The 24878-nt window shown below is 38.1% G+C and overlaps 1 protein-coding gene across 20 annotated transcripts in view; it reads right to left on the reverse strand.

Moving 5' to 3' along the window:
* The window catches only part of SOX5 (SRY-box transcription factor 5), a 607966-nt gene that overhangs the window by 48058 nt on the left and 535030 nt on the right, over positions 1 to 24878 (reverse strand). For 17 of the 20 annotated variants that reach the window (XM_079305083.1, XM_079305080.1, XM_079305086.1 and 14 more), the window contains one exon: positions 7641 to 7787. The exons of 1 other annotated variant lie outside the window; for it this stretch is intronic. In XM_079305083.1, the coding sequence (XP_079161209.1) occupies positions 7641 to 7787 (147 nt within the window). The remainder of the gene's footprint in view (positions 1 to 7640; positions 7788 to 24878) is intronic. 2 more of the 20 variants (XM_079305087.1, XM_079305088.1) reach the window with 1 other exon arrangement.

Here is a 24878-nt window from a genome sequence, read left to right on the forward strand (position 1 = left end):
TGCCTGGCACATCAGCTGTGACAAACTCCTGTGCTTCATCTCCACACACACACAGATCCCTTACTTTGAATCCACAAGCAGGTGCTGGCTTAGCCACTAAAAAAATTGAAGGAATACTAATAACTTATGAAATAACTCAAAAGTTAAAATACTTCTGTAACATCATGATTCTAAATTGAAAAACTTTCTCTGCTCTGTTCCAGTTAGAGGCATGGTCTTCCCTTCCATGCACTCTATGTGTCAAGACACTCAGAAATCTTCTATCAAACACTTTTTTTCCTAATATTTCTTTTTACCAGTTCTGGCAATAGCTTATCTTTTCTTTAAAAGCAGCAAGGAAAAACATAGCAACTTGAAATGAAACAAACAGAAACTAAACTCATTCATTAGCACAAAACATACACATTTGAATTCACAGTCTGACAGCATTAATGGATGAAGACACATGATTGAGACTGAAATTTTAAACCAGTTTCATATGTTGGATCCTGTTGCATCAGCTTGTCTGCCTCACTTGCTTATGTTTTCTCTGCATACTACTGAAGCACTTTTACTGGGAGATTCTACAGTAAAAAGTCTAATTCTGCTGCGAAGCATTTACGCTTTAGCAGAATTGTCAAAGTGAACTTTTCTATGATTTGAGACTGAAAATTAATCCCACTTTAATAAAAAAGTAACTCATAGATTAATTTTCTTAGCTGCTTTCTAAGCCTTTGAGAAACATTTATACCAATCTCTAAGTTTAAAGCATGACAACATAAAGATTTTTTGTTTAAATTAGATTCTTACGTACTCACAAGATTTCAGGACCTTGGACCTTAAGAAGGCTACATTATAAAATCACAACATGTAGCCATACTCCTTTGAAAAATACATGTATTCTAAAGTGATGCTTTCCACATAATGTCTCTGAATCCCTCTTTTGCAACAGCTCATTTTACACTGAACAATTCAAACTGCATTCTGTACAACAAATGTGTAGTTCTGAGAAACCTGAGTGAAATAGTTGTCAAGCACTTCATATAAATCTAAAGTTAATACTAATCTAAAAGAAACTGTCCTGTTGAATTTGAAAATGAAACAGATTTTTCCACTCTGTTGCTAGATTTTGCTTCTCTTCAATTATCCACAGCTACCAGGGATTAGAGATTAAAATGTTTCAGATTAAAATATTTTTGGAGCTCCCTTGTTACATGATTATCATTCAGCTGTGGGTACAGGAATACTTACTGCAAAACGTATTTCTTTGCTGCTCAGTTTGAATTGCATTCTGTCAGAACATGTCAAGAGGAGCTAATTTCAAATCTAGCATGTAGCGTGGATACAAACCACCCTTTTACAGACAAAACAAGCAGTTTCTGGAAGCTGTCAGACTGATCACATTGGAACATTATTCAATCACCTCAGAAACTCCCTTTCTATGTTGGAAAGGAGTTTTACGTTTGGTAAAAGTTGGCTACGCTACTGTCCACTACACAGGCCTGCCAACACAGCCCCTGCACTATTTAAAAAAAACCCAAAAACTATAAACACACACAGTGAAATACTCAAACACTTAATTTGAAGCTACAAAAGGGAAGAGTTCATTCCTGACGTGAAGTACCTGGTTCTTTTCTAGAAGTATCTGGGAGAGTGAGAGCTCACTGCCCTGTTTCAAGCACAGTTTCACACTGCCTGCTGGAATACCTTGGTGTTCTGTATGAAACCAGCAATGCAGATCATTTAAACAAAAATAATGAGAACTACCACCTGCTGCCCACCCCACCAAATTTATTTATTTATTTCAGGTTTAGAAAGCATTAACAGCAAAGAACACCAGCAAACTAGTAAAGACACAGTGCTTGTTTTTTACCACTTTGCTTCACACCTCTGTTGTTCCCTGTCTGATTTCAGAGGAGCTCTCTCTCAGGAACAAAGCAGTCTTTCTTGATTTGTGTATCTCAGTTTTGTTTTGTGATCAGAGATTCTGGGTTTTTTCCCCCCATTTTTGTTGTATTTTCTTCTGAGTTTTCACTATAAAAACTGAGACAACTGTGACTGTGAGCCTGACAAGGGTTAATTGCCTGGCAACTCTGCTTAGAGACATGGTCGTGCCAGAGAGACATGACATCAGGAAAGAAGAGATGTGGACAGCTAATCTGAAAAAGCATCCTAGGAGTCCATCCACATATCTAATTTATTTTTAGGACAGTAAGGATGGGTGTTAGGCAGGCAGAATGCTGTGCAAGTCCCTACTGCTACTGCTGCTGTTTAGATACTGTTATTAACATTGCTTTTACTGTTTGGAACACATTTACTGTTTTAGAAAAGCACCTTATAAAGTTCCATTAGTACTCATCATTTCACTGTGCTCCAGCAAATGGTTTAAAAGGTCAGTTTTTATATGCCTGCATGTCATATATAGGAAGAAGAGCAAGGAAGAGGAAAACAGTTCAAAGACTCTGTCACCAACTCCACATTTTACTATTTGTATCAAAAGCACAGGCAACAAATGAGAAAGGCTCCCAGGTAAAGAGATTATTAAGTACAAGAATGGACAGGTAGATGGAAGAAAGAGTATAGCACAGATGAGGTCTCAGTTTATACCTCCCTACTCATCACTGCATCTGTGCTGTAAACTTTTCCATGATTATCTTATAGCTATTCCTCACCAGTTTGATGCTCTGACAAGGGGATTGGGAATTGCAATCGTTGAAAAATGTTTTATGTTTTGATATACTGATGTATAATATTCTAGTGCTAATTGTTATTCTGGTGTTGAAAAGATTAATATATTAATTTAACAAGGATTTTTTAAAATTAGTGGCATATAAATAATTGCATCCAGTCTGGAAACTCTCAAAAATAGAAGAGCTTACAAATGTTGAAGATAAAACTTCTGTAAATATAGCCCCAGTGTTTTATCAGGGATGCTGTCTTATATCACTTTAATGAGAACTGCTGTCCTTCATTCTAAAATACCTTAGTACTCTAATGAAAATAAGGATGCCTTAATTTCCTGTTGCTTGGACAGGCATTCAGCAGCTGCTGAGCTCTCCAAGCAATAAACAGGACAAGGGCTGCCATTAGTATATGGGCCCTAACATGTACTGTGGGTTAATTGCAGACAGGTTCCTCTTCTCTGCTCTTCGGGGATAAGAATTTGTCTCCATCCAACATAGTCATGTTCTTTGATCACCTGCACACAGTCATTTTATGATTTTAATTTAAACTAGATGCTTTCCATTAACATGTTCAAAAAGAGCAGCTCTGAGGGTACAAAGAATCTGTATGTCTGCTTTTCAGCCAGGCTTCTGCAACAGAGTGATGTGGCAAGTGAGTTGATGTAGCTATGCACATAATGGGGACTCCCCAGATCTCCCCAGAATAAAATTCCACATTCTGCACCATCATATGAAACTGAGACATGAGAGAAAGGGAGACAAATGCACCCAACTTAATAGGGCTGCTTATGGTAGTCATAAAAGTGAAGTTCAAGTCAACAATTTACCTGAAGTAGAATTGGAAAATCATATAGATGAGTTTTATGGGCTTTTTTACTTTTTTAAATAGTTTTTTACTATTTAGAGCCTTTTCCTTCTTTCCCTCAGATATCTTCTTTTTCTTTTTTTCCACTATATTTTTATCTTGAGTGAAGAAATCTTTCCTACTAAAACTAGATAGTCCCATCATCAGTTTTGACTGGGACAGGAAAATCCACAACCAGCTCCCCATAGTTTAATTATTTTACCTAGTAAGATAGCCTATGGTGTGCCTGAATTAAAATGCCCATTTCCTAAGGCTCTTACTCTTTATTTTTTCCCTGCTCTCACACGGACTTGGTAAAAAATCAGCAGTAGTTCCCTGACCTTCCCTGGATGAGAATGGAGCAAGCTCACCTTGCTCCCTTTCTGTCCTTCACATACTGTAACCAGGATGCAAGACACAGCTGGTCCATGTGGCACTAACTGTAGCACCATCAGCAGACACTCCTCAAAAATGGAAGAAGTTCTTCTGGAGAGACTCTGGCCATCTTAAGTCCCATCTACACAAGCACTAAAGCTTTCAAAGGCCATTTAATTGTTGCCTTTAGGCAACAACAAGAAAATTCTATCAGAAGTGTTCACTTTGTTGATCAGACAATGTGAAACTAAAGCACCCTCTTCAGTTAAAGACTCAGATTGATATTTGTCTGAATATTGTAGCTGAAGAGAAACTGATTTTGTACATCCAGCTGTGTAGTGCTGTTTCTGGCTTGTCTGAAATACATTTCCTTTCCTTGTCACAACTCCCAGGTGCAACTGCTGAGCAAATGGTAGCATCACTGCCAGAAGTATCTGAATAGAAAAAAAAATTAATTTGGACAATCTGTGTGCTCTTGTCATTGATGCAGACACAACTGTGACTAGGGTTAGGGCTGAGGCCACAACAAGTTTAAAAGAACAGTGCCCAGGAATTCTCTCCTGTCATATTTTGCACTGAATTGTTCCTGTTTTACTGCAGATGCTACAGACAATACATTGTGCTCCAGTAATATGGGGAATTGTTTAGCTACATTTACAAGCTACATTGAAAATTCACTGCAGAATTACTGCACTTGAAAGGTTACATGGAAAGGGCTAGCATATTGCAGCATGAAGGCACTAGGTGCTATATTTATCCATGCCACATAAAAAGCAAGAAACAAAGGCAGGAATTAACAACCATTTGCAAATGAGGGTGAAGTTGTTGTCCTTATGCAAGGGTATAAAGCACCTGATCTGAAGCCAGTGAAGACTGGAAGACTGGAGCTATCAGGTGAGAGTCCTGGTAGCATGGTAAAGGTCACAATTCAGATAAACATAGAGCCTACAACATTGCTTTATTTTATCTTGTGCATGGCCCTACACAAGCAAGAGGCTTGAAATGAATCACAAGATGGGCTGGAAAGTTATTCTGCCTAGTCCTTACCTGCACCTCTGTCTTCTCTCTCCTACTTGGGAGCCTGTAACCACTTGAACACCCAACAGGGCAGCACGCAAGCATTTATAGGATCAAAGGCAAAATGTGATTAAAACAGACTTCGGAAATCCAGCAGAATTTGGCAAACTTTAAAGATAGCTGCCTTTCAAATGCGTTGTGGAGGAGGCCTTGGTAAATTTGAATGGTATGATTAGCATACCGGCTGTTTTTAAAACTGCTCAAGAAGAAGCTGTGTTAAAATCCATTTCCGCAAGACACACACATTTTTCTTTTGGACAGGCTCCACTAGTTCTGTTTCTTAAATCAGTTTTTCTGGCATGGATTTCTTCTTGGAAGACTGTACGACACCAGCTCAGTTTTCTAACCAAAACTTGACAGAATGTGTGCAGTACAGCATAATGGCATGTCTACTTCATGGCTTCCTAAAAGTTACAGTACAGAAACCTCGGAAGTGAATTTGACTATTCCGGTCACATCTGCTGAAAGGCGAGCAAGATGACAGAGATGCCAGGGTAGTCTGTCCAGCACAGTGTTCAAACACTGGTGAGGGCCACTGATAAAGGGCTTGCCAAAACAGGACTTGCCAAGGTCTTAGAGGAGTTTCAGGGATGTTTTCAAGTCTTGCTAGATTTAAAGGATGATCCTTGGCAAACTCCCCCTGATGCTTCTCAGCATTTCTAGAGCCAACAGTTGTTCCATCTGCTGCTGAGGCTGACTTTGAAGAATCCTTGCAAAGAGCAGCACACTAACTTTAACACTAAACAAGAGAAGAAAAGCCATAGCTTTTCAGAAGTGACCTAGATGTTTGCCAGTAGCTTGACACACTCTCAGGTAAGGCTGTCTCCTTGTCTCCAAACACTTGAGTGTATTACCAAAGCTCTGCCAGTGTAAACTGTGGGCTGAAAATAGAGATTCAGTAAACAGCATCTACTGAAAGCTATTCTAAGGCATTAGCTTATGCTCATCTGTGGAGGTCTGATGTACAGTAAGAGAGAGAAGGATCACCACAAACAAACTTCAGGAACTAAATTGTGAATGGGGGTTAAAAAAAAAAAAAGTAAAAAACAAAGTCTGTGAAATTCAAGACACATTCCCTGACAGTTAGAAAAATTTAATATTAAAAAAAAATCAGAAAAAAAACCCCAAAACTTTTGGAGCTGTTGAACATAAACAAGCTTTGAAAAAGCAAAGAAAGGTCCACACAGACACAAACTAAGGTGTTTAGTTCCAACACATAAGCTTCAGTTTCTGCCATTGTGATGGATTTGCCAATGTGTTTTCTGAGCCAGGCCACTGCACTATTGTGTAAGTTTAATTATAATTACTGTAGGCTCTATAAAGGTTTCTTTATCATTTAGTATTATAAATAATTGGGCTTCTAGGCTGGGGTTCAAAGCTCAGAACAGCACCTGCACAACAGCTCAGGCAGGTCAGATGACCTTTCTCCAATTCCCATCTCTCTGGTGCTGAGGACAGACAAAGTGATATGTCTGTCATACGCCATTACCATTAGAACAGAATCTTGTTCTTTTATTACAACTGAACTCTGCCGGATTTCTCAGCATGAATGCTAAGTGAAATCAATGTCTTGGATTTCCAGGCTGAGCTTGGAGGTCACAGCCACTCTATCATTTCTCAGCATTATTCCTTCCCTTTCTCTCGTGCTCTCTCAGAGCTTCCAACTGGCACACAGCAGATTGAAAACAGCATGTAGCACCGGACTTACTCTGCACAATTTTACAGATTTTTGGAGCCCCCTTCCTTTCCTTTTGGCCCACTTTTTTTAGTTTACTTTTTTCCCCACTTTGCAAAATAAGTTCTGTTTGCCTCCTATGGAACTGCAAGCCAAAGGCACTGGAACACCTAAAAATATGAAAAAGCAATAAAACAAAGGAGAGAACAGAGCTGATCTTGACAGCTGCCAGTTAAAAATGGTTATGTTCGATCTTACCAGCAGATGTGGCAGGCCTTGTAATCCTGCAATTGCCATAAAATACACACTGTGCCCCTTAAATCTCATGAGAAATTCTCCTGCTGCACAGAAGCAAAATGAACACTGAGATTTTAAGTGCAGGACATCTACACACTGCCAGCCACACACAGGATCCCCCTTGTAAAATGCACAAACTTGGTAACCGAATTACTTCTTAAAAAACCCCAAACCCAACAATCTACCATCAAATATTGCACAGATTTCTAAACACAAATCACCATCTTCTTGCTCTAAGAGAAGAGGCGGAGCCAAGGAAAAGCCACAGGAAGACAAAAGGTCTACAGTAAGGAGAGAGAAAAGAGACAACCTAGAGCTTGATTCATCAACACAGCAGCTACTGATTTCAAGACATGTCCTTCATTCTTTGAACATGTATCTCACTGAGCTGACAATGGTATTATTTATTTGTCTGGTTATTTTTAATCTGTGCTGCTTTACTGTTAGGGTAAAAACAAGACACTACTGCCAATTCAAGGAATCTCTCCTGATGTGATAAAGGACATGGACAGCATGCTAGAGGGCACTGACAAAAAGGAAGGATACATTTTTTATCAAGTTCTTGCTGTCATCTAAACAGGACTGCTTTCTCCCTGCATTTCTCAGCTAAATTCTTCCTAGTTGTTTTGCAACAACATCCTCTGATTCCAGGGAGACATCCTGGGAATAAAGCTTCCTGCAACTGAGAGGCACAGGCCTGGTACAGTACCTTGCTTTTGGGTGGAGGGCTGTTTGTGCTCTTGTCTGTGTGGATGCTGGTAGGGGACATAGCAGCACCAAGGTTCCCCTGGGAAATGCCAGGAATCTTGCCTCCCGGAGACACTTGCATCGCAGCAAGTTGGGCAGCATACAACTGCTGGAAAAACACAAAGAAAAAGAAAGAAAAAGAAAAGTCGGGGTGGGGGGAAGACAGGAGAGAAATCATCAATAAAAAATATTGTTCCCAAAATTTCTCCTATGGCAGATGATATCTTTTCCTTCCAATGAGTATTTTTTATTTAGCACATGCATGTTTCAAGACATAAATTGTCATCTTCACTTTTGTGATTCATTCCTCTAGGGATGAAAGAGAGATGTCACCATGAGAAGAGACCCAGATTCTCTGTATGTCCAAGGATTCAAAACAGAGAACAGAAGCTAATCTCCATGGTTTGCCTGAGCTACTGGACAATCCTTCCTTTCCTAAGAGAAAACAGGCATAAAAGCATTTCTAACAGCAATATGCATCAACCCCAGTGAAACACATATGCTGTTGGATATGGTGGTCTCAGTGCTACCATTTAATGATTCCTTATTTTATTTGCTGTGTTTTCCCTGTTTTCCCAAGCTGTAAGGTGTCTGGAACAGGGAATGTCAAAATTTTATTTAGTAATTATTGTAGCAGTCCATGTCCAGTTGGGTTGTGGGGAGCCACTAGAGCAAATATAAATATATATATATCAATGGTAAAGTACTGTCCATTAACTGCTAGAAGCTCTAGTTAATTCTAAGAACCTTTTATGTGATAGATGCAATGCAGACACAGAGTGGAAATGTTTTTCTCTTCAAAACTAAACCAGTAAGGCACTTTAAATGCATATTTTATTATTAACATGTGAATACTTATAATCACAGTCATCTGTTTAAAGTTAAGCTCCACAGTAAGAGTTTAAGAGACAGAGGTCAAAAGCAGTTAGAAAACAAGCAAACTATAAGTGCCTGGAAGCTCCCCTGACCTCCTAGTAAAACATGGAGAAAACAAACATAGTGGGCAGGAGAAGAAACAGTTGTTGCTGCTTTGTGAACAGGGAGGAATTCCCACGTCAGGAGCCTAAGAGAGCAGGAATGTAGTAACAAAGATTTTCCCTCCTCAACCCCAGCATCCACTTCCAGGACTCACACTACTGCTGTGTCAGTATGTGTGTAACACTACACAAAGATACTCTCTGCCTGCAAGTGCTAACAGAGCTTCTGAGATGAAGATGACAAGGGATAACATGCAGAAATATGAAACTGGGTGTAAAAAACCAGAATGGCTTCAGTATGACTAAGTAAAAGAAGTCATGTTGGTAGTGCTTAGTTGTTTTGCTGTTGTTTCCCAGTTAATTTTATATGCTGATAGAGGAATGAAAATTGGAGGGGACAAAGAAATGCCAACCCAAACTAGAAAGTCTGAAAGAGGAACATGAGAATTCATCACATGATTATTCCACATGGATGTGGAATATGTGGACATGTGCCAAAGGTCCAGAGACACAGCTAATATGAGCTCACAGTACATAAGCCCTTAACTTGATCAAATGGCTCTGAATCTTGGACAACCCTGTGTATCATCAATGTAACCACGATTCCCTGTAGAAACTCTTCCCTTCGCTGGTGCACAGCCCTAGCCCCTCTCATACAGTTAAAAGTAGCTCTTTTAAGTGTAACCAGACACCAAGTTCTTACTTATTTCTTTTTCACTCCATTCTTTTCAGGCTCCCCATTATTTTTAGTTTTGAATCAGTTTTATTTCTTTTCTCTACTTGGATTACTGTTTGATCCTTATTTTTCCATACTTCTTAATCATCCATAATCCATCCCATTCTGCCTAGCCCTCCTCTCTTTCCCTGTCATCCATTCATTCATCTGCTTTCTTTTTGCTTATCCTCAATTTTTTTTATTCATTTACCCCAGCAAGTTTGAGCCAAATAGATGCAAATAACTACAAATAAAGTCATCAAAACCCAAGCCCCAGATAAGTCACAGATGCAAATGTATGGATTTATCAGTTGAAGCTCATATCCACTCCTTCTTTCTAAAAAAGCGCAAATTCAGCAGGGAAAAAGGAACAAGGTCTTTGTGAACAGAGAAGAGGGAAGAGCTACAGCATGCACTTCAATGATAAGCAAGCCAGCACTATATATGAATTAATATATCAGAGGGGCAATGGTTGTAAAAGAAATAGGATACATGGCTAGGCTCAAACATAATGGGACTCTAGGGGTGAAAGAGCAGATACAGGCAAAGCTTTTCCTTTTCTTTTGCTCCCTGGTGAAAAATTGACAAAACAAATTTAGGCAACTATGGGAAAAAGTCAAAAGAAAGTCAAATGGCCATTAGGCAGGAAAGGTTCAAGCTTGCTGCTAATCTATAGATTAGATATCAGAGAGCACGTTTAGTCCACATAAAATGGGGTAAAAATAACAATCAGTTTGGACACTTGGCAGTCCTGAAACAACTGGAGATTCCTGACAGGTCATACAGGGCCTGCTGAGGACTGAGCTTTACAGAAATTTCTGGGGAGGAAGACTCTTCCAAATGAATCTTTATCCAAAGATGGAATCACAAAAACTGAACTACATGCACAACACGATGTCCAAGAACCTGCACGTCACACATTCCAGTGGTCTATGAGCATTGGCTAGGAGCTTCTCCTCACAGTACTGTCATCAGCCACCCTTCTGACAATGCATGCAAAGACTAAATAAGCATGGGGAATGAATTTTCTATGCAAGAGCCCAGAGGAAAGGTTTATTTTCAGGTGAAAAAATGGAGTATATGAAATTTCAAATGTATGCCTTATTCTCACTTCATGGACCAACAAACCTTAAGTGAATGAAACACAGAGTATAGTGTGGACTAGCCTGGATGGAAGGGTGAAAGAAAATCTATAAAGCCTTCATTCATGCTTTTTAAAACCTTCTGTCCTCCTGTTATCAGATTCAACACCTCACCTCAATTTGATTTATTTTGAGAATTAAAAGCAAACATTAAGTAAAATTTTATAAAAGGTCACTTTTTAGATTCTTCTCTTAAAAGTCTCTGTCTGCAACACAAACCAACTTCTTTTGTTGCAGAAAAAGCAGAATCAAGCCCAGCTCTAAAAGGAAAAGCATGTGTTTACATAATTGCAAGGCTCTGAAACCTATTTAACCAGGAAGATTGTTCCAGTATCACTGTCCTATTAAAAAAAAAAAAAAAAATTAAAAGATATACACAGCCTATGGCACATTCTTTAACTTCCACTATTTCTGAGTGTTTACATTACTGAGCTTGTCTACTCATATTTAAATATATTTAAATATTTCAAGACATGATAATGTCTAGTTTATACACAAGGAAAGGGCAACGTTGTGACCAAGTGCTGTGAAACAAGATGGCTAAATGACAATAATTTGTGTATTAATTTAATGGACAAACTGAGCTCCAACAAAAGAAGATTTCTACCCCTGCTTCCCTATTGGCTTCAGATTTTGGAACAATCAATAAATCTCTGTAGAAATAACTATCATCTAAAATGTACCCTTATATCCTACACAGTAATGAAACCAAGACCTCAAAAAGTGCAAAGAAAATGATGTTATTCTGTATCACTCCTGTAATACACTGGGTTTGAGCCTCTTAAATTTTAGCCCAAACAGAGACTGGCTAAGCCATTTCCACCACCATTAGCTAATCTAAAGACTCCGTGTCAAATTCTAGCTCTCCTGGAGATCATTTTGCTGCACCTCATATGGGAATTTTTATCTATAGGGTCTTGACTGCTTTACTGACACCAAGGCATTCAGTTGTAATCAGTGAAGCACTACAGCTTTAGGCAGGTTTATTTTTGCTATACATAATAAATAAGGACAATATTCTGAACTTAAAAAGATACATAATATTTCTTCAAGATGGCAGAATTGGGCTTCTGAAAAAGCAATTAAAAAGCAACATCTATTGTTTGTTTACAACTAAATCATTATGTTTTGTCTCTCCTACCCATGTGCAATATTGCAGGTGTTGTTAATCTTTTCTCATTAACCTCCTATGAAAATCTGTAAGGAAGCAAAATCACCAGAACAAAAGCACAATTTGATTAACTTTAAAATAAGCAGGAGGTATCGTTCATTTTTTTAATGCTGTCCTTCTGTTCTTAAGGTATTAAATAAAAAATCCCCTTTCTCCCTAGGTCACCATATAAACCATTTATAATTCTTCCAATATATTAAGCAGAAATATTCTGAGCTGAGCTCTCTAAATAGACTAGTTCTAAGACCTCTTGGCTTGATGACTCTGTAGTACATCAACAGCAAAGCCTTAACGTTAGGCCATCTTTAAAAACTTTCCCCTTGGGCATTGTTGTTACACGTTAACAATGCTCATTACTGCTTGGAGGGAACACTAAAAATGAATTCTTGTTCTATTAATACAGAACATGAGAATGAGATTTAATAGCAATTTTAAAAAGGGTTGAACAAAGTGCTAGCAATTACACAGGCAGGAATAGTTGATTCAAGCACCTATAGGCATTGGGATTACAATATTATCTCTTATTACAATATTTTTATTAGTGAATAAGAGATTAAGGAGATTAGGAGCAGCTAATAAAAAAAAAAAAAAAAAAAAAACCAAAACACAGAGAGAGCCAGGTGATAGTGGGAACTGAATCAGTTACTGCAATAAATTTGTTTCTAATACAGTGGTTTTTCAGTGAAGATACCACAGCTATGAATTAACAAACCACTGTGCCTGAGTGTTTGAACTGTTGATTGATCTACCACTTCAGTTTTTTTGGCATTCTGAGACCCATCATTAAAAATATACACATGAATGGCCTTGTTCTTTGGATTTTATTTTGTATAATCAAGGGTGGGGGGGAGGGGAATGGTATATAATCAGACTCACTCAGAATATATTAATTTCATTTTTCTTTACCTCAAAATTTATGCTTACATAAGGCATGAAAACTTTGATTAAGGCAGAAAGAATTTTGCAATTTTGCCTAGTTTTGAATCTGTTTAGGTGGTTTTTCAGTTGAAAAGAAAAAGAACTCACTGAAAAACATTTGATATACACCCTACTCTAAGACAGGTTTTAAAAATTACTGGCTACATAAATAAAAGCTACAGAAATTAGAATTAAAGTTGCACTCCTTAGTGACTGATAGCAAGGCAGATATTCTAGAAAAAAAAGTTCTTAATTTATATATTTGAAATGCCATATTTTATTTTTGTCTGAGTTTTCTTCAAAGATTGTTAGACAAACATTTCAAAGGGACATACTAATTTGTATACTCAAATTTCAGTAAAGGCTTTTAAGTGTCCCTTGTTTGCATCAAATGGGAGATTTTCAGAAAACTAAGATAATATTTGAACACAAAGACAGTACACTCCTTTAAAAACTTGCCCAAAGAACACATTACAAGGTGAATTTGCTAGCTTTCACTTTGGCATAATTTCAGATAACAACAATAGAGCTCAAGATCCTGAGATGTACTTAGAAGTATTTTGGTTTATTTTGGGATTTATTTTATATTATTTTGTTCCATAGAATTCTGGAGAATTCTATACACTTGAGAATTATTACTGCTCTACCTAACATTTGCATTTATCACAGCCAATGCCTACAAGAAACTGCCCTGTTCCCAGTACTGAGGTGAGCAGAGACTCTGTGTCAGAGAACTGTTCAGGACTACTGTTTCCTTTATTCAGCATGCAAAAAATAGCAAGCTAGGTGAATTCACCCCAAAATTCTGCACCACACAGAGGCTAGAGAAAATACACTAAATGTTGAAAAGCTGCACGGCTTCTTCCCATGACCTCAAAACCCAGTCACCTTTCTTTGAAAACTCCCATCCTGGCAATTCTTTGTATTCAGCATAAGAGAAGAAGACAGGTAAGTAAATCACATATCAAGAAACAATAATAAATACTAGAAAGTTAAGTTCTAAAGTTCTAAGGGCTAGTTATCAGAGAGCATTGGTAACACTTGGAGGTACAGCTTAGAGAAATTTTGACTTATGATGTTTCAGTCAAGATCAGGTCTGTTTCATGAAGGTGAAATTTATACAAAATTTCATTGTGCTCAGTAATATTTTACATCTTATTTTGTCAGACTAGACAATATAATAAGTCTCTCCAGCCTTAAAAAACCCTGAGACTTAGAAGGAAACATTGAGAAAAACAAGTTCTCATTAGAAAAACTGTAAAGCATTCACAAACAGAACAAGGCTTCATTTATACACAGGTACAGCCTCAGTAACCACCATCTCTCTCATACTAGAAAAACATCATTTTTAGAATCAGTAACCACAAGTCTCCACAAAATATGATTCTGGTAGCTGATCTCTAGGGTTCCAGGCCTGCAGGCCTTATTCCTGAGAATAAACCTACTGTAGTCAAGAGGCTCGTGTCAGGATGAATGCACTAGCTCTTTTCTCATTTGGAATTTCTCAGGTATGACCAGCTGGGGATCCTTGGCATCCAGAAGCAAGGCTGGAATCCAGGCCACTGAGAAACTGATCGAGCTTTAGGTTTACTTCCAATGTAATATAGACTTCCACTGCAGTACATTCAAAACAATGATTGCTTTGATTGCAGAACAGCAATAGTGAGTAAAGTAAAACATTTATGTACAATTTATGGTAGCTCTGAGTCCTCTTAGAAACTGATGTAATTTCTGATGGATAGCACACGCATTTTAACTAAAGTACACCTCTATTTGTATTTTTAAGAGCTCCTATAGGAAAGACACGAAATATAACACCCTCAAATGTGAACAAATGCAGTTTTCCTTGAAAAGCAGTCTTTAATTCTGCCAGTGGATAAATTCTGTTCAACTATTAGCAAGGTGAGAACCAGTACCCATGACATAACTGACAGCTCCTGGTGACACAGGAAGACTATAGGAAACTTTGATTAGAGCCTAGACCTTATGGCTCCTTTGTTCTTCTTTACAAGAAGACAATCCTTCTACAGGTTGTAACTGTAGGAACTTTTCAATAGACACTTCCTATCAGGAACTAATAAGATCTGTTAGTCTCTATGATAAAATATCATTGCAAACTGTGTATTTAAGATTGTCTGCTCCTTACAAGTAAAGAGATTTTAACTGGAAAACTGCCCAAGTGGCCTACATATTCATATATACCATGTTCACACCATATGACAGTAATTTAAATAGAGTGACTATATGGAATGCAATTGGAGAGGAAATTTGATAATGTCTTATGGAAAAAGCCTGCTGGATGAAATGCTGCACATAAACAGTGTCCCCTTTGAGGAAAGTAATTAACATTATGCTTTATAATATTAAAAAAAAACCAAGCTGGCAATAATTTATTCCTACAGTTTGCTGTGCAGTACCAGAATATAATGTATTCTTGCTGTCACTACTATTAATTATTTTTATGCCAATGGAACTTCTTAGGCTAGAAAGAATGGCAAAAGAATTTCTTCAAAGCAAGGACACACTTTTGACAGCATATTCCTTATGGATTATACAGTAAAATGGCCAGTGGCAATGCAACAGGCATGTGCAGTTTAAGAAGGGGCATTTGTTTTGTAAACTGCATCCCCTTTATCACCAACTATTCCATAATGCAGAATAGAGCTGACTGTTCTGTAATGAAGATGAAGTGTTTGAATGAAGGTTCCACATGGAGACCGCTGCTCTAGTACAGCTTTGGCAAATTAGAAGCTTGAAGTCAAAGTGGCCCAGACATTTTATTCCACAGGAAAAAACTCACTACTGCCTATTTGTTTACCACAGGTATGCTTCCCAAGAGCTTCATTTTTTTATACATATATCCAGATTTTCGGCAACTAGCTCAGAGCACCTGACTTCAGTAAGTATAATTTTTTATTTGAGAGACCAAAATTCTATGAGTGGCCATTTGACAAAACACTTATTTCCTATTGCATTGTTTTACTTGACTGCTACTGTTATCTATTAAGTGAACAGAGTAGTTAACAAGCAAGCACTGCCAGCAGAATTACTGTAAATAAGGTTCTATATATTTCAGATTGCCAAGCTATAATTAAGGCATTTCACTATTTTACACACATTTCCTTAAGCAACTCTTTCTCCAGTTTTTATTTATAGATTTTCTGTTTGCATTTTAAGTTGTTGTATTCAACAGGGATTTAAGTCATGGAAAAATCTGTGCCTGCTTTAGGACTGATACTGAATTAATTACTTCAAATCTGAATACTCCATGTCTCCTGAAGTTAAGTGTAGAGCTTGTAGTGGAAAGATTAAGGTCAACTGCATTTCTTATTTTGGGAACATGTATTTGCAGACTTGAATGCTGATATGGTATCAGGTCCTTATATATCAATGATTCTAAGATTCCTTGGTGACTTGTTCTGCTTCTTCAGGCATGAAATAGTGAAATAGGTATTCTGCAGTACATGTGGACCACAGCATCCAGCCTGCTTTAGAAACTTTTTCTTGATAAGCTGTGATAAGAAGTGAGTCCTAAAATGCTGAAGTCTCTCTTTAAAGTAGTGAAGAGATGATAATCACCTACCAGAAGCAACCATGCCAAATTGCCAAATTAGTTTGTTGGAGGGGAAAAGAAACAGATGTAAAAACTTATGCTTGGATATTTTTTGCCCCCATAGTTCTATCTTCATCTGTTAACTATGATATCAAACAATCAAATGAGAAACATTTTCTTTCCTGTCTGTTCCCCTTTTAACACAAAGAGTATTTTTGAACCTGAACTATCCTACAATTGTATCTGTTATCCTGAGAGGGATAAATTAACATTGCTCCTCATTTATCTGACATATACAGGAGTTCAGTGACATCCTCTCAGCTCACTCAAAAACTTAATTTGCTCTTTAAACTGAGTTGTATTACATGGTCAAAGGGTCTGGATAAAAGCACAGGAGGTAGAGAGTGACAAACTCTCAGTCCATCATTAACAAGGCTGCTCTCTTCCAGCTTGGGCAGAGAGGAAAGGATGTGATGCTTGTGCCTTAAAGGGGAGTTAAGGACTGTGTTTGAGCTACTTCTGTTGTGCCAAGCCTCCCTGGAAAGAACACATAAAGGAGGAAGTATAGGTAGAAGAAGAATATTGAAAGACAGAGGCTAGTGATGGAGAGACCATCCAAGCAGAAGAAAGTGGACTTTCTCCAAATGCTAAACTAAAACAAATTGATTTCTGGAATAACTCCGAAGAGATTTTTTTCTGTTTCCCTTTTTCCCCTAGCAAGAAACACTAATAGAATGTGACACATCATTTTTATTCAGAAACGTAAGTTATTTTATTTCAATTTATTTTATTTCAGTTTTGGAGGTGGAGAAAGTAGAGCAAGGTTATTATTTTGGGGGAGAAGAATGTCAGTCATACAGTCTTACCTTTCCAGTTTATAAGTTTCTGTGCCACAGAAAATTTTCACATAGGTTCAACTAAATTTACCTCCCATTTAATTTTTTTAATGTTCATTGCTTTAAAATCTCCTTTCACAACTCCTCAAGAAAGCTAACAAGTCCTAACTCATCCTATGAGATCCTGTTGGGAAGTTGTAGTATCAGTACAGGGTAGTTGTCCTCCCCAGCAGCATACTGTAATACCTTTCCATAGAAGCAGAATATTTTACAAGAACTAACCTCCAGCTCACATGTACCTTTCCTTTGGCCTTTACCTACACAGAATCCCCTCTTCTAAAATGGAGTTGTTTTGTTCTTGGTATTGTTAAAGACAAGGCTTGCAGAAAACGTCTGTAAGACTTATTTCAATCATTGGTAAAGAAATTGCCCAAATTTTGGACTACAATATTCTGAGCCTCACTGTATCAGAGCAAATCTGTGATCCAAACCAGAAACCAGGTAAGTTTCACTCTGGTCAGACTTCTAATGTTCTCACAGGAAATTCTATCAACCTGAAACTCATGGAAGTGTCTAACTTCAAATTAGCCCCATTGCTAGAACCTGGATAACTTTGATGATTAAATGTTTCTTTGCTTAATTGGGATGCTCGAGCTTGGGAGAAGACAGGCTACAAAGAGGAGATGTTAGAGTATGTAGAGGTGAGTGCCATTATTTGATAACAGAATTGCTGAGGGAGCAGAAAGCACTTAATTAATGTCATAATTTTGGAGTTTGCTTAGTTATAGGAAAGTCCCTTTTTAACAAAATGAAGTAACAGAAACAATAGCTGTTCAATCTTTTTATTCTCTGATTTTAGGACAGAATGGGTGTGGTCTGTAAAACTCTCCTTCCAGTGGAGTCCATAAAACTCCAGAGAGCCTGAAACCTCCGTGAAGCTTTGGCAAGCTTCTCAGGAAATAACATAAGAGACTGTTTTCTGGTTCATCTCACTATTTCCATGCTTACACTGATGTAATTGGGAAAGTGACACTTTGCATGTTCCATTAGGACATGTACAGAAGTTTAATCTTTAATTCTTAGCGAATTTGTTCCCTCAAAGTTGTATCTGAAAACATCTGAAATCACTCTCCCACTACAAGAAACCGCAGACAGAATGGTCCAGTCACCCTGCATGGCCAGACTGCAACCCATGCACAAAAAGCCTGGAACTCACTCCAGTATTTCTCTTTTGGCACATGCTGTACTTGAGGTTTAAGGGGCTGTAGGCACAATAATGTGGTTGAAAGTCAAAAGGAATTGTATCTTTAACTTTCATGCATATGCATCACCCAAGCACAAAGAACACCTATGAGATGAACTGTGGAACTTTACATAGCTGTTTTTGGTTTCACCAATTTGTGTGGATAACCAGAAACTGCTGGAACCTCTTGTTCCCTTAGCAAGTGGGAAGCTTTGATCTTAGCATCAATCCAACCACGGGAAGTGCAACCTTCTTCACATTTCTCCACAGCCATTCTAGTACAAGATGTTAATTCCCATATTATTCCATCTTATCTGGGTTACCCTAAGGAAGTGCCCACTCTCTACATCACCTCTTCAACATTTTGCTCTTAAGACTAGACAAGAGTAAACGCACAAGTACATCCCTCTGAATCCTGGTTACTGAGGAGAAAAGTATGTCCTTCACTGGCAACCAGACTTCAAACTTCAATTTATCTCAAAGAATTCCACATAGCCCCATGTTCCACAGTAACTATATTAACACTGATTAACTAGTAGCAAACTCTATAATCCATTGGTGCATCTGATGCATCCCTGACTATTTTGTAAATTTGGTTTCTACAATTTCTTTGAGGCGCTGAGTATACTGGAAAAAAAAAAAAAAAAAAAGAAAACAGACTCCTGAGTGGAAACAGTGCTTTTTGAAAACTGTCCTACATACCAATTTCCAGTATGGAATTTTTTATAACAGAAAGATGGATCTGCTTGTACAAAAACATGAAATACTGAAGTTATCTTAGGAGACATTTTCTAATTGTTAATAGCTAGGTTATAAAAAGAGCTAATCCATATATTTAAATTGTTCATCTGGAAATTTGGATTAGGAGGAAAAACCCCGGCAATTTTCATGTTTTATAATGAAGTATCAAAACACAAAACTCTTTTCAATAAAAAAAAAAAAAAAGAGTCAAAATTGATGCAAAAGGGCATTTTAAATTGCTTCTGGCTGAGTAGTTGTCTACAAAGCAAAAGGGGTAGGTGCACCAAAGAGTTCACAATGGAAACACCAAGAAGTTTTTACTGTAGTCACACTAAAAAGAGCTGCTATCATGAAGTATTTAACATTATCCAGAAATCTTTGTTTATTACCTCATTCCCAATGCCATCTCATTTCATTTGAGTTACTTGGGTCTGATGCTGGGGTTAATGAGCGAGGAGGTGTTTGAGTGGGTATGAATTAGGGGCGCTACTAAAATAGAACCTATTTTAACAGTTCTGTGTTTAATATAGTCTGGAACTCAGTATTTTTTTTTCAGGTAAAATACTCACACATTCCAAAGCTAAGAGTGACTTTGGCAAAACACAGATAATATCTAGATTTACTCGTATTATATGGAGCATTACAAAGGAGCTCATGCTTCTATTCCTTTTCTACCTCTGTCATTCTGCCCACAAGTCTAACATAGATGGAATGTTAATGCTTTCGTTTCCTGTGTTCAGAGACTTTCCTCAAAACTTGGATTTTTTTTTCAGTGGCTGTGACAGAAAACATCACTGATAGCTGCTCTCCTCCATCCCTGTATTCCACAAGCTATCCTCACAGCAACCCATTACAATATGTTCTAACATCTGCCTCCTCAGATGATGTACGATCTATTTGATTAACCCTTTTTGTGCTATTCAGGACTGGCTGCTCCCTGCAGTGGAAGGGTAAACACCACTCATTGCTTCATCCATTAACAACTGGTAAATTTATCTCCATTCCAGACTGGAAATGTTGAGCACAGATTCTCCTTGCTTCCCTCCATATAGCAGTAATACCCTCCATACAGTCCCTTCCTTTATAATTAGCAAGGTTAAGGAACCCAGCACAATGCAGAAGAGGGAAGGTCTCTCCCTTCTATTGTTTATATATGAAACACTTCTGCCAATTAAATTTTTTTTCTGTGACAAATATTAACATTACCCAGTGCTTGTGACTCCAGTGTGGGAGGCATGAATAAGGCAAGGAACAGTTCAATCCTCCATTACACAGGGATACTCCTTGTTTTTGCCAAAGTCAGCAACTGCAGAATATCTCTCAACTTCTCCAGTTAACACCATGGCACAGGACAGGCCTCTGCTCAAAGTGATCATATTCACCACAATAAAAGCCATGTCTAAGGTAGCAAAAAAGCACTTGCCAATATCACAGCCACTAAATACAATACTACTTCTCACCATCTATATTTCTATCATGCATTTAACAACATTAACATCAGGACCATTGACAATTGTCCAAAGTCATCTGGCATGAAATGGAAAGAACATGACTAGGAAAAGATAGGGAAGCAATGCACTGAGATCAGCACAATGGGATATCCACACTTCCCAAAGATGGAAAACTCTACTGACATAGGGAATTAAAAGTCTGCACTGATTCCTACTCAGTGACTTTCCCAAATTCCAACTGCTATAGAAATAGAGAGTTGGTCTTGCTGCTCCATGCCCCACCAGCCATCACAGAAAGAATTCTGACTTTATGGTCCACCCTTCCTAGTTAAGTGGAAATACCTAGGAAAATGAAAAGGAAATTGGGCCACAGTAGAAAAGTGACACTAAGTGGGAACAGTCTGAGCTAATCACCCTCATCTCACTTTATAAAAACTAGAATGGAACTTCCAATGTTATACCAGATGATTTATACATGTTAGGCATCCATGGCTAAAGGTTATTATCACCCCATCTCCTGAATAAAAAAAAAAAAAAAGAAAAAATGAAGTAGCTAGTCTGTGCTCAGGACATCTATGTATTCTTTAAAAACTTTGTGACAGCAGCTGAATTTAAAGTGAAATATATCTGTCCTCTCTGTATCTCATGAAAAACACACATTTCCTTTTTTCTTGTTATACCAGTTAGATGGAGAGTGACTTTATCTTACTCAAAGTCATCCAACTGATAAGGCATAGAGCTGCATTTTCAGGACAGAACATGTGGGGAATGGCAAATAACTCCCCCAAAGTTGCTTGCAAATTACTTTGGCTTTGTGCAGAGAACATATATGTTAACATAAAGTAGAGTGTGAACCCAAGGAAAATGAAGACAAACACTGACAGCTGGCCAATCTTGCCCTTCTTTACTGTGTTTGCCTCAAATATAGTATGTTTGTAAGAATGTGAGAAATACTTCTGAAAATAACAGTTATACTTCAGTTTAGTTTTCACAAGCAAAGGGACACAAAATTTACAATCCTCTGATTTACTAAAATTCATGGAGAGACATCAGCAAATTTCCAGGAGGAGTTGAAAACCTCACTCAGTTAATATCCTGTGAATTTTGGAACTTGTGTATTTAATTTGATTTTTTTTTCCTCACATGTCCAAGGTTACAGAGATTTTATTTAATAACTTATTTTTTAACTTTTTTCTTCAACTTAATATTTCCCAAAGAATCAGACCAATGCTTATACCATACACAGTATCTTTTCTCCAACAGTGGGTTGTTACCACATTCCAGAAGGACACTGACCAACAATTTATTTTTCCCATCAAGATGGGCTGAGCTGTAGGAGAGGGAATCTTTGCCTCCTGCATCCCAGCAGTGACTGGATGTCTGTCTCTCTCATCCTCTTCTTAGGGAATTTAAAGAAGGAGATCCATACCACCAAGATACAATGGACATATACTGCAGGGCTCATCTCCAATTAAAGAAGACCAATTTTAAGTTAGATCTTTGTCCTTCAAATACAATTTTACCATGTACCTGCAAGCCCTGACCTTAATATTTAATATACTGCAAGCATAGGAAGGGCCCACTGGAGCTTTCAATTGCAGAAGTAGAAACTTTGACTGAAAGACACAGTCATCCTGAAGGGCCTCTTGCTTTAAATTATTGTGTGGGAGGATTATGCTGATTTTAATAAGCTTAGGATAAGCAACATCGTAGAGGATCTACATCACAGATTTTCTCATGAGATTGAAAATATCTTACCTTTCATTATTGTTTATAATTAGTGCCAAATTGCTCCCTCAGAATCACTGCTCTTACAGATGACACCTATCAGTGTCATTACTAACAGCTTTTTAGACTTCTGACCCTCCTTGAAAGTAAGGCATTGTATGAACTGCAAATTGTTTTGACTAACAAGATTGGTAGCAAGTAGGAAATGTTCAGAGACAGTATAATGTGTCCTAGCAGGATTACATGACATTTGCAGACATGGGGGGACTCCCTTGTTTCAGATCTCCATGGTCCACCGTAACCTCTTTAAACTGAGTTGCCATTTTAAGTAGCTGAAACAAGCAGCCTCACAGATGGTTATCTGGTCCCATTGGCCTAGAAAACTGACCTAGGAAATTTAAGAAGTTGTCAGCAGTATTAACCTTCCTCCCTCCCCCTCCTGCTTGTCTTCCATATTCTGATGGCTGTTTATGAGCTGAGCTGTCATTCTTTGCACCAGGGAAAGAGAGATGGGACACACCAACCCCAACCTAAGTGACCTTTGAATGTGACAAGATTTTTAGGTCAGTCCTGCTAAATGGAAGCCTTGGTGTATCAAGGCTCGCCTCAGGGTGAAATTTCCAGTGAATTTATTATCTCCTAATGCCCTTTGGACTGCTTCCCACCATCAAACACCATGGCAGCATTCAGAACAGGAAGAAATACATTAACTGGAATCTGATAGTTTTAAAAGGTTACAGCTGCCCAAATATAATTTAATTTCATACTTGCCCTTTGAGGGTTTGGTGTATATTTTCAATTTATGACTGCAAATGATAAAGCTTTTAAGATTCCAGGCAATAAAAAGAAAAAGGGGGGAGAAAGTATTTTAAGGGTTAGATGTCTATTCAATTCATAGTCAATGAGGAAAGTGACAAATCAGCTTTTTTTTTTTTTTTAAATGGAACATTTCCTTGGTTTTTAGTAGTCATTTCTTTCCACACTTGATGGGGAACAATACCTTTTAGTGAAAACAAACCTGTAATGCCACCCAGTGTGATATGAAAGAAATATCTGCCATCCAAGTGTCTACCTATCCTATATGCCTTAAGGACTTGCTTCAGAGGAGCAATTAATGGGAAGTGAAATAAAGTAATCTGAGTGAACTGTTGCCAAAAAAAAAAAAATAAAAAAAAAAAAAAAGTAGCAATCAGACTTGAGAAATTCTTAAATCTAACCAGAATACTTTGAGTTTTAACTGGGTAGGGCAGGTCATGGCTCCTTCTAGAATCTCTTCTAACTTTTTTCTGAGCTCAGGTTATGTACACAAGTCCATCTCCCTAACCTGTGTAATAACAAAATTCTAATAAAAAGCATGCAGGATATGACATCCTAGTACACAAGATGAAATGCTTGGAAATGATGCTCATTCACTCTCTTTTTCCCCACTTAAAATGAAAGCAAGCACTGAAACAAGCTACCACACAAATAAGCAAAAACTAAGCACTTATGTCTTTCACTGTATCCAATGAAAACTGCATCACCAAATGAACACCACCTCACCATCAAACAGTCTGATAGAATTTTGATTACTATTTCCTTTTCGCACAACAAAGCATGGAAAAAATAAAATAGCTGTGGAAAGGAGGAGCGATTAAGTGCGAATGTTGCATATCCCGTTTTCAAATCCACCATAAGAAATTAATTATTGCTGGGCTCCCAAATCTCTTCAGGGCTCTTTAAAAGCTTTCCCAAAGACACACTGATACATACTGTTTGAATTACTCTCACCATCACTGTATGAGAGCAGCATACAGCAAGAAGCAAAGCTGCCATGATAATGGTATAAGTAAGGAGGGCTCCTACCTACAGTTCCTAAAAGGAACTCCATTCCCAGGCAGCTCTTGGCACAGCAGGAGAGTGAGTTAAATCAAATGCCTGAGTGAGGAGATTCTGCTCCTGTGCCCTACTCAGGGGAGACCTGACCTGCAGTGCTGCCTCCAGCCTTGAAGTCCCAGTAAGGATGGACATGAACTTGATGGAGTGAGTCCAGAGGAGAGCATGAAGTTCACTGTGGGAATGAAGCATCTCTGCTACAAGGAAAGGCTGAGAGAATTGGGATTGTTCAGCCAGGAAAAGAGAAGGCTTTGGAGTGACCTAAATGTGGCCTTCCAGCACCTGAAGGGAGCCTACAGGACAGATGGAGGAGCATGTAGTTACAAGACAAGGGGAAAATGGCTTCAAACTGACAAGAGTGGGTGGAGATTAGATATTAGGAAGATATTTTCCACTGGTAAGGCACTGGAACAGGTTGCCCAGGGAAGCTGTGGCTTTCCCATCCCTGGTAGTGTTCTAGTCCGGTTGGATGGGGCTCTGAGCAAACTGGTCAAGTGGAAGGTGCCCCTGCCCACAACAGGGGGGTTGGAAATAAGTGATGTGTAAGGTTTCTCCCAACACAGGGCATTCTGTGATTTTATGATTCTATGTATTGCTCACCCTCAACACCAATAAGCCCTAGTTTATTTAAAAAAAAATTGAAATACTGAACACATACTAATGCAGAACTACTGCGGAGAAAGTAGGAGATTTTTAAGGACAGTTTAAATTATCATAAAATGTAGCACACCTATTAGTGTTTCTAATATGAAATTTTCAATTTTCAGAAGTTCTGAGTTTAATGGCAAAATCTACATGAGAGATAAACTAGGATTCCAGCCGTGTTCTTGTGCCAAATTCAGCTAGAACC

This window comes from Erithacus rubecula (assembly GCF_903797595.1).
Source record: "Erithacus rubecula genome assembly, chromosome: 4".
NCBI classification, from domain to species: domain Eukaryota; kingdom Metazoa; phylum Chordata; class Aves; order Passeriformes; family Muscicapidae; genus Erithacus; species Erithacus rubecula.